General features: G+C 41.9%; 1 protein-coding gene across 1 annotated transcript in view; it reads right to left on the minus strand.

Moving 5' to 3' along the window:
* Positions 1 to 11,552, minus strand: part of DEGS2 (delta 4-desaturase, sphingolipid 2) — a 31,524-nt gene continuing 19,972 nt past the window's right edge. Inside the window, exon 3 of the mRNA XM_074957167.1 lies at positions 1 to 491. Within this exon, the coding sequence (XP_074813268.1) occupies positions 345 to 491 (147 nt within the window). The 3' untranslated portion in view covers positions 1 to 344. The remainder of the gene's footprint in view (positions 492 to 11,552) is intronic.

Here is an 11,552-nt window from a genome sequence, read left to right on the forward strand (position 1 = left end):
CATGATCCTGATGAAAAGGGGGAAAAAAATGTTTAATATGGATTTAAAATGTAAAAGTTTCACCATGGTACAAAGGATGGTGAGTCTATGTAGCCTCTGCTATAAACATACATGTGTGATATCATGCCAAAGAGCAATGTTACATAAGCAAAAATCCTTTTAATAAAAGTTACAGTATTCTAAAAGACAGTGCCTGTTGTTTGCTTCAATATTTTATCACCTTTAGTACTACAGAAAAGGTAAGTGCATAGAAATATTACTTCAGATCATTTTTAGCTCAGAAAACTCAAGTTCACAAATTTTGGATTTTTTTAAACATTATTAATGAAGACACTAAAGCAAATCTATTGGTTTTCTGTTGCTAGTTTGCATATTCTCTTAATCCGTGAGTAAGGACCAATGGTGTCATCAAAAACAAAATCCCAAAGAACTCGAACCCAAGATTGGTGCTGAGGAAGGTTGTCATAATATTCTGCTGCTATCTTTTTCACCTGAAAAGAAAAAGAGAGACCCATTTAACCAGCATTGCATTGTCAGGGGTTCTTCTGTATCTAGTTTAGATTGTGTCTTGCCCACTGTAACTTTAAGATCCACACCATTAAGTCTTTCAGTGAAAAGCATCCCATGTCACAATCTGCTGAATGACTATGAATGACATAGCATTTTTGACAACTATTTCTACTGGAAAGAAATGTTGAACTAGAATTCCATATTTTCCTCTGGAGTATTTTTGCACACAGTGTTTAGTAGTCCACTTTATATGACTGAAATACTCCAGCAACAGCCTTGCTTGCACTGGAAATAAAAAAATATTACAGAAACCAAAGTCTTTTTAGCTGTAGCATCTAAATTCTGCACCACTTCAAGTTTCCCCATTTAATAGTTGCTGTTAGTTTAGTCTCAAACTAATCTGGCATCCCGTTAAATTTTCCAGTAGACACGGGCCTGATAAAGAATTCAGGGATGTTCTGGTTCTAGAACTTTTGGTTAAAAAAAAAACAAAAAAACCAAAAAACTCTGATCTGTATCCAGAGCCAGTTGGAAACTTCATAAGGGGCTCCTATCTCCAATGGACAGAACCAACTGTTTGGTCCAAACATGCCCCCAGAATTTGAAAAAAAATAAATAAAAATATATGGCTCTGAATCTAATCTTTGTATTTTGGTTACACGGGACTAGAATTCAGCAGCCAGAACTAAGTCTTTTATGAGGAGGGAAGGGATACATGGATTAGTCTGATTCATTATGAGACCAAGGCCTTGTTTTGAGCTATCAGGACTCCATCACAGCATAATTCATGCATTTTGTGCCACCCACTTCTGAACATGATTAAGGGTTCAAGAACAAGTGGCAAGTCCGTGAAAGATCAAACCAGTTCAGAAGACACACTGAGTGCTGCTTGGCCACAGTTCTGTTTCTCCCTGTGCGCCATTACTAGCTGGTATTGTAGCTGCGCACCTGATCTCAGAGTGACAGAAATTCACCTTGCCTGCTCTCAGAAGTGCTCTCTCTAGTGCCGTAGGTATGTGCAGGCTGCCCTTCCCATACAGCGGCGTTTCCGTTTGGGGGGCTGTAAACCTTAAGTGACAATATCTGAACAAGTTTTTTTAAATCATTTTAAAGATTTTTAGTGGGACAAGACGACATCTGAAGTGTAGCTTGGGCAGGGAGTTGGTTTTGCAGGCGGGAGGGACAGCCTGAAAAGGAAGAGATTTCAAGACCTCATGGAATTGGGATGCTATAGCAACTTTAGCACGAGCACTACAGTGGTGATAGAGTTGCTATTACCAGCCAACAGCTCAGCACTCTGTTTCTGCACGTACTGGAGTGTAGCAGCAAGCGCCTCAGTGGAGCTGCTCTGCATTTGCACAAACCTGCCAAGATTATTCTTACCTAGGCAGATTTTTATTTTTTTAAATTGAACTCAGCCCTTTAGACAAACAAGGGCCATAGTGCCCCAGGCAGAGTAGTGGAGCTGAAAGCAGATTTCCTTCCAGAACATTGTTTACCCAGTATTTAAAAGCCAGCGAGGTTGTTAAATGCAATAAAAATTCCCCCATCCCTTCCCCCATTTAAACTTGGGCTTTTATGAGCCATTCTTCCCATAGAGCCATTTATATGCAAGTTTTTGACCTTCAGTGAAAGAAACTCAGATAAAAGTTAAAGTGTAAACCAGTATTAGTCACACTGTAAATTCATTTACCTGTTTTTATACTTCTCCTTTAGTGTGAATTGTGTAATACAGTCCCAACACCCAAGAAAAGAGGAAGTTACTATGTTAATAAGGACTTGGATGAACAGTGCTATATAAATGCAAGGGCTGAAAGCAATCCACAAGCCTTACGAACAATACACACACCTCTCATGAGATAGGGTATTGTTCCAGGACACCAGGGTTAAGACCCAGTTCTGGTTATCACATTCTGCCATCTCATTAAATGCCATTGTTTCCATTAGAAAATATTTTTCACAACCTATTTTAAAGCTATTGTGAAGGGCTGATATGCAGTATTGTAACAGTTCCTTCATTTCACCCTAGAGATGGTGACCATGCCAATGTTCCCTCTAATTTTTAACAGGCCGTGTGCACAAAAAAAATTCTGTACACACAGTGTTTTGTGGTGTGCATGTGGTTTAGGATCTGTGTGCTTGTGCACACACTCACAGCTTAGAGGGAACAGTGACCATGACCCATATGTGGTATTCATGTATCAGTTCAGGAAAGGGTGATTGTATGGGTAAGGTACTGGCCTAGGACTCTTGAGAGCTGTAGTTACACTCTGGTTCTGCAACAAACTCCCTGTATGACCTTAATCTCAAATCATACTCCCTGTGTGCATCAATTCCCGTCCCCCATTCTGTAAAATGGGATAATCCTTCATTTCCCCCTGTCTTGTCCATTTAAATTGTGAGCTCCTTGGGGCAAGCCTTATTATGTGGTGTCTACTAAATGGAGCCCAGAGCCCAAGCCTCTAGGTGCTACTGCAATACAAATTAATAGTTACATTGGCAGAGCAGACTGGGATCTTCTGGGAAGTGTAAAATCCTTTAAGACTATTAGATCAGCTCCCTCTCCACTGAAATATAGCCACCACCGGAATGAAAAAGCAACTGCATATGATGGTTAGTGAAACTAGAGAGAGAATTTTAGGTATCAATTAATTAGAATCAATTAGGTAAATTGATTTGGCCAGGATACCAAGGGAACATCCTTACTCTTGCAATACTATCATGGGCTCCTTTTTAAATGGCCCTGGATAATCAGGAGCTTGGTTTTACGTCCCATCTGAGTCTACATCTCTAACAGCATATGTCTCTTCACCACTCCTCCTTCACCCTAATGCTAAGGCAGTGGTTCCATAAAGACTGAGTGCTATCTATTGAGCATCACCACCGCTTCCTGAAGCACTGGGATTTTCCTCTGCCTGCCATGTGGGTATGGGCACAGGCTGTTTAATTTTCAACAGGCATCAAGCTCCTCATTGTATTGTTCTCCAATCCCATGGTTAAGCATCCTGCTATGTTGACAAACTCCTTCCCATGTTTTGAAAGGAGCTGAACACAGCTGGCTTTGTTCAACAATCAATTTAAATAGCTACTCTCAGGCTGTCTACACTACACAAGTGGAGTGTGCCCAGAATTGTATCATCCCTTAATATGCTCCTAACGTCTCATGTAAGCGTGCCCTACAGTTTATAAGCACACCAAATACGGGTTCAGTAAAATATGCTTCCAGCAAAGTTAGAGCCCAGTTTAGTGCTAACTGGATTTAGGCTGGAACAGTTTAATATGAACAGCACTAATGAGTCAAAGTTTTCCCAATGTTGTCCCACTCTGCATGGGGAAGGAGGCTTTATATCTCCCAGAGTCCCACTGTTTCTGAGAGCAGAGCCAGGCTCTGCAGGATTGGTACCCAGGGGACATACTAAAATGATTTAGAGCAGCCCCACTGTGGCTGTAGGGCAAAATGGCGCCATGAGTTGGCAGGTCTACCGTGGACCCAGCTTGTGCATAAAGCAGTTCCATCCCACCAGTTCAGTTAGGAAGGGCAGTCCTATAACTGACCCCAGGGCACGAGTAGCAGCATCAGTACAGCTCTGGGACTGGTACCAATAGAGAGTGAGAATGAAGCATCGAGCTTCGGAAACCTTACCTTAAAATATATCTGTTTGAACAGTAGTATTAGATTTAAGGAATTATCTACAATGCCAGCATTTCTTATTGGAGGATTAAAGTTCATGATATCTGTATACCTAGACGCTCAACTTCCCTGCTTTTTATCCAGCACTTACAGATTGCAGATGTACCGTACTCCATGTCCTAAACATTGATTAGGTAGTGTCTGGAAAACACCAGCATTCTGAGGGTTAAGTCTGATGGCCTGTTTCCTGTTTTGTGACGTACTGGAAAGTGCACTGAAATAAAAGCACTGAAGTTCTGTGCAGTTCTGCTTTGTAACGTTTGTTGACGAACTACCCATATAAAGAAATCCAACATGAAAACAGTGAGCATGTTTAGTTGTCTATGCTAACAGCATCACAAAACATGAACCATGTACATTGATTTAGACAAAAGGAAGCGTATTTTAATGCAAGTTTTATTTTAAAACCCTAACACCAACAGATCAGCAAACTGAAGTTAAATTGCTATTAAATGTACTCTGGCCTGATAATGCAGATAAGGACAGGTACCCTATAATAGTTATCTTTCCAGTCACTTAACATCTGCTATAGTATTACTTGAGGGCAGTAGTCCACAGTATTAATTTCATTTGATTGCATTACCATTATCTCAAAGAAAATGGGGGCATTGTGATTAAAGTATAGGACTGGGAGTCAACGCCTGACTCCTATTCCTGGCTGTGCCACTAGCTTCCTGCATTATCTTGGACAAGTTACTTTACATCTCTGCCTCAGGACCCCCCCCCCCCATCTGTAAAATGGGTATATCAATACTCCCTTTCCTGGCGTGAGGCTTAACTTGTTGGTGTTTGTAGAGAGTTTTGATGCCTTCAGGTGGAAGGCACTACAGCAGCCTGAAGCATTGCCCTAATGTCTACAAGAGACTGGATAACTAGTTGGCAGGTGGTATGCTGAGGCCAGTGCTTATCATCCTAAGCTGTACTGTGTTGTTGTTTGCTTGTGCTCCCCCTTTAACCAACTGATGTCTCTTCTCTTAAAGTGCTTGCAAGCACTGAGACAGGGACTTTGTTTGGTTTCTACAGCACCCAGGCACCATAGAGTACAGGGCTATAACTGGAGCTCTTAGATGCCACTGCGATTCCAGTGCTTTACTACAGCTGTATTCATCACTTTCCAAAGTAAGTGCTTTAGTAGTGCTGAAAGTCTAAGGAAAGAATAGGAGGAGGAGAACAAGGCCAACAGTGATAAAAGTAGATCATAAGCTAGCTGTGAGCAACTGGATAGTTCTAAGGTATGCGTAAAAATACAAAACCGTAATAAGCCAGCTAATTCCACTGCTTCTGCTGTCAATTTAACTTGTGCTTTAAACAAGCACAGCTACTAGAGTTATTGCTGTCAATCTATGAACTCTGGTTTCACATGCTGCCCTGTACTTCCCCCTCAAGTTTTATGAATAACTCCTTTGCCTCAGGTAATACCCAGTGTAACAGTGGATTTTTTTTCTATCGCTAGGGGTGGGAAAGACTTGCGTTATCCTTTGGAGCATTTTTACAAGGGTGTCAACTCTACAGATAAGCAGAATGGATCTTTCTTCCCCTGGTCAGAAAAGAATGCAATATTATTAAATTTGACAGTGAAAAAAATTCACACAGAGACTAGCCAGCCTTGAGCAGAACATGTTTTTCTTCAAAATTGGTACTTCAGGACAGGATACTAATTTCTTTATTCAAGAAAAGCAGTCATCCTACAGCTCATTGAAGGAGGAAAGGAGTTCTGCTGCCATCATAGGAGGCTCCCATTTTAACGGCTACTAGGTTACAGCATAGCCTAATGTTTTCTGTTTCTATTCAGAGATCTTCTGAGGGTCATAGAATATCAGGGTTGGAAGGGACCCCAGAAGGTCATCTAGTCCAACCCCCTGCTCGAAGCAGGACCAATTCCCAGTTAAATCATCCCAGCCAGGGCTTTGTCAAGCCTGACCTTAAAAACCTCTAAGGAAGGAGATTCTACCACCTCCCTAGGTAACGCATTCCAGTGTTTCACCACCCTCTTAGTGAAAAAGTTTTTCCTAATATCCACTCTAAACCTCCCCCATTGCAACTTGAGACCATTACTCCTTGTTCTGTCATCTGCTACCATTGAGAACAGTCTAGAGCCATCCTCTTTGGAACCCCCTTTCAGGTAGTTGAAAGCAGCTATCAAATCCCCCCTCATTCTTCTCTTCTGCAGACTAAACAATCCCAGCTCCCTCAGCCTCTCTTCATAAGTCATGTGCTCTAGACCCCTAATCATTTTTGTTGCCCTTCGCTGGACTCTCTCCAATTTATCCACATCCTTCTTGTAGTGTGGGGCCCAAAACTGGACACAGTACTCCAGATGAGGCCTCACCAGTGTCGAATAGAGGGGAACGATCACATCCCTCGATCTGCTCGCTATGCCCCTTCTTATACATCCCAAAATGCCATTGGCCTTCTTGGCAACAAGGGCACACTGTTGACTCATATCCAGCTTCTCGTCCACTGTCACCCCTAGGTCCTTTTCCGCAGAACTGCTGCCTAGCCATTCGGTCCCTAGTCTGTAGCGGTGCATTGGATTCTTCCATCCTAAGTGCAGGACCCTGCACTTATCCTTATTGAACCTCAGATTTCTTTTGGCCCAATCCTCCAATTTGTCTAGGTCCTTCTGTATCCTATCCCTCCCCTCCAGTGTATCTACCACTCCTCCCAGTTTAGTATCATCTGCAAATTTGCTGAGAGTGCAATCCACACCATCCTCCAGATCATTTATGAAGATATTGAACAAAACCGGCCCCAGGACCGACCCCTGGGGCACTCCACTTGACACCAGCTGCCAACTAGACATGGAGCCATTTATCACTACCCGTTGAGCCCGACAATCTAGCCAGCTTTCTACCCACCTTATAGTGCATTCATCTAGCCCACACTGATACACTGTGGGTCACACTGATACAGGTTTTTCCAATGGCAAACATGTTGCTTGGGACATTCTGAATGAGCCATCTGTGGTAGATGAAGCTAAATATCAATTTCAGATAAACAAATGAAAGTGCAGTACAAGGTCCATTTATTCCCTCATTATGTGCGAGACCTGATCATACTCAAACAGCTCCCATTTTGTACTTGCCGATAGATAAAGCTATAGATTCTACACCTAAAGGACCAACTATATTAGAGGATTTAACCATTCCAAGGTTAAGCACTGCAGTTAAGTAGACCTAATGAAGTAAGTTTTATCTGAATGTGGTAATATTTCTTGAAATTTTATTCAAGAAATCAGTACAATTTTTCAACCATCAATACAGCAGAGTGTTTTGAGGGCCACTCATTCCATCCTAGCCTGTCTCCTTTAAGTGAGCCAGTGCAGCATGTGCACAAAATGGTCCCTCCAACTGTTGCAGTATTGTGCATTGTGATATATCCCATAATTTTATCACAGCTCCCTGGAGCAGGTGCAGCATGCATTTGTTAGTCTTTGATCTATTGACCTGAAGGGTTTTTGTAGTGCCCAAAGCCCTGAATGCTTATTAATATAAAGCAGGTACAATATAACCACTCTGACTATATGCAATACTATATCACCTACATATTTGGCCTGTTCCAATGGCTCCTTCCAGTAGTTGTCCTGCCCACAAAGTTACACAAGACTTTGAGAGCCAGGAGTTATTCCCTTGAGAGCGCTAGGTTTAAGCTCACTACAACTAGTCCAGCCACTGCCTTTGGACAGGGATGCTCCAGGTGGGTCAGGTGCTTGCTGTTAAAATAGAAATTAGAAACATAATGTATTTGCTAATGTTGTGAATTTTGTGCAATAGAGCTGGTAGAAGAAAAAAATAATTTTTGCAGGGAAAGTATATGTTTAAAGTTGGTCTCTAGCATTTTTGGTAACTGAAGAATGAAGTAAAAAATTTCTACTAAAAAAAAAAAAGTAGCTTGCAAAAATTTCCACATCTGCCAAAAGCTATTTTCTGTCAAAGACATCCACGGAAAGTTCTCTGCCAGCTCCAATGTGCAATAGCTTTAAAAGTTTGTCATAATCACAACATATTCATTTCCTTCTCTTTGCATCTCCTTCTAAGTTCCAGAGTAGTCTGTACACACTGACCTGCAAGTGGGACATGCTTCCAGACAAGTCCATGACTCCCAGCTAGTTTCACACCACCACCCACACCTGCCCATTTTATACAGTGTCCTCCTCCCCCTGGATTTGTCAGTGAAGAGGTGGGAAGAGGCACCAGTGGTTGTTTGAATGCCATGAAGAGGCAGGGGTCACATTACTGTTTTTGTAAGTGTCCCTTTTTCAGGTCTCACTAGTCTGGAACATGTGCCTCACAGCCAACCCGAGGGCCCCCCCAGCAGAAGTACACACATTCACTTATGGAACACTATTTTGTTTGTGTGTGCAGAATGTACTCACTAACCTTGCTCTGCTTGGCACTGCAGAAGCAGATATCTTTATATTCACATTTTAAAGCATGATCAATAAAGGTAATTGCAATCAAAACTTTAAAATTAAAGCTACTTTCAGGAAGGCTGTGTCCTGCATTCTTCTCATTGGAAGCAGGGGAGCTTTGAGGGAGCCAAGACCAGCTGAAGACTAACTTGACTGATTTTGGGTGTCACCACTCTACTCCAGGCACAGGTGGCAGAGACATCACCTGAAGGGCAAGAGCACTTTGGAGCAGGCATGGAAAGCCACTTAAAGAGTAACACCTGCACTTCCCCACAGACACCAGCACTGAAGTAGCTCGCATTGAGCCTCCACAGGGAGGAGGCATGCACAAGGATTGCTCAAATTCAGTGTGCCCACAACAGTCATGGGGATGCTTGTGAAGTGTCAGGAGTACTTGGATGGACAGAGCATTTACAAGCATAAAGTGGTGCTTGAACCAATATGGAGAACACCAGAGTTCTCTGCAGTAAACAGTAGTAAAGTGGAGTCCATGCCATAACTTTGCCTCAGCTTCACCACTCCTTTTGTATCCTTCTCTCCTGTTGGCCTGTACACAAAGCCTCCAAATATTCCACATTTGAATCCCTTCCTAAAAGGGGTTCTTCCATAAAGCCCAGCATCAACCACCAAAGCAAGAAGAGCTGTTAGGCAACTTGTAACAAAACAGACCCAGGCAAAGCCATCCCTGGCCCTGGACTTAGGTAATCAACTCCTGGAAGTTAATTTTAGAAATACAAACATGGCTGGATTTTCAGACAGTGAATACTTAGCACTTTCTGAACATCAAGCCAATTTCATACATTCCAGTTTTGGGGACCTATAACTGAAGCATCTACAATCACTAGTCACTTTTGGCCTGTGTCTCTGAACTGTGTTTTCAAAGGTTCAAATAGATTCCAAGGCCAGAAGGGACCACTGTGATCATCTAGTCTGACCTGTAGAACACAGCCTATAGAATGTTCCCAAAATTATTCCTAGAACAGATCTTTTAGAAGAACATCCAATCTTGATTTAAAAAATGATCAGTGATGGAGAATCCACCACAACCCTTGGTAAATTGTTCCAATGGTTACTTATCCTCACTGTTAAACATTCATCTTATTTCCAGTCTGAATTTGTCTAGCTTCCTCAGCCATTGGATCATGTTAAAACTTTATCTGCTAGATTGAAAAGCTAGTTATCAAATATTCATTCCCCATGTAAATACTTTAGACTAATCAAGTCACCCCTTAAATTTCATTTTGTTAAACTAAAAAAATTTAGCTCCATGAGTCTAACACTGTAAGACAGGTTTATAATTCTTTAAACGTTCTCATGGCTCTTCTCTAAACCCTCTCCAGTTTATCAGCAGCCTTCTTGAATTGTGAGCACCAGGACTGGACACAGTATTCCACCAGCAGTTGCACCAGTGCCAAATACAGAGGTAAAAAACCTTCTACTCCTAGGTTCTCCCGTTTATGCATCCACAGGTTTACGTTAACTTTTTTGGCCACAGCATCACATTGGCAGCTCATGTTCAGTTGATTATTCCCCATGACCACCAAATCTTTTTCAGAGAGTTACTACTTTCCAGGGCAGAGTCCCTCATTATGTAAGTATGGCCTACATTCATTGCTTCTAGATGTAGACATTTACTTTGAGCCATACTAAAATATTATATTGTTTGCTTGCACCCAGTTTACCAAGCTATCCAGATAGGTCATTAATTCAGAGCAATCTTATTTGCCACTCCCCCCCCATTTTTGGGTCATCTGCAACTTGATCAGTGATGATTTTCTTCCAGGTAAGTGTTAAATAGCATAGGGTCAAAAACTGTTCCCTGCAGGACCCCACTAGAAACATACCCATTCAATGATGATTCCTTGTTTATAGGTTTCAAAATGTAACTATCGGTTAGCCATTTTAAATGTGCACCATTTTATATTGTGCTAGCTTTTCAATCTAAATGTCATGCAGTACCAAGTCAAACCCCTTACAGAAGCCTAAGTATATTATGTCAAGACTATTACCTTTATCAACCAAACTTGTAATCTCATAAAAAAAGTCATTGTGACAGAATCTATTTTCCATAAACCCATGTTGATTTGCATTGTTAAGGAAAAGTTAGCACATGTGACTCCATTTTGGTTTGGGGCCCACCATTGTTTAAATGCCAGCACATCATACACCAGGAGGAGTAATCCTTAGATACTGAATCCCTGTGAAAATCCTCCTCCTTGTCTCCAGCCTGCCTTGATTCCCAGTATCTGGTTTTTGTCAGTCTAACTCCCTGTCTCTTGGCCTTGATGTGAGGCTTCCCATCCTGATAATAAAAGTTACTGATGCATGGCTTTAGAACCATGCTGTGTAATTAACATACTGGTATAGCTCGAGGAATGCACCAAGCAGGGATAGGTGGTAGATAAGACAAGGGTTTGTTTATTGGCTAAGGTTTCCGATGCACGAGGGCAACATGCTTTGCTAAAAAGTATATAACCTTTGTATAATCTGTATTCAGGGTCCCCTCCTGGCTAGCAGGGGGGCACCATGCTCGAGCGTAATAAACTTAGTGTCTTTTGAGAACTCTGCAGTTGTGGACTTTATTTCTGTGCCTCAGCCTAGATTCGAACTGTGCGTGACCTACCAGGTGTAATTTGCAGCACTTGTGTGCGCGTGTCCTACCAGGTGTAATTCGTAACAGCATTAATCACATTCCCCTCCTCTAATAGTTTAGCAAGTCCCATATCAGCTACTCCATTAATTTGCCCTGTTGTCTGTGTCAAGTTGGTAAGCTCAGTGAGGCTGAATCCAAGCCAAGCCCTCATGTTCTGTTCAGCACCAAACATAGGGTCTGCAGTTACACTTCTTTACAACTCAACTGGTTATGTGATCACTCGACAAGTTCCACTTGATAAATTGCTGCTGTTTTTAGTTTACACAGAAGCAACCAACTCATTTTTA

Source organism: Natator depressus, chromosome 6 (genome assembly GCF_965152275.1).
Source record: "Natator depressus isolate rNatDep1 chromosome 6, rNatDep2.hap1, whole genome shotgun sequence".
Taxonomy (NCBI): Eukaryota; Metazoa; Chordata; order Testudines; family Cheloniidae; genus Natator; species Natator depressus.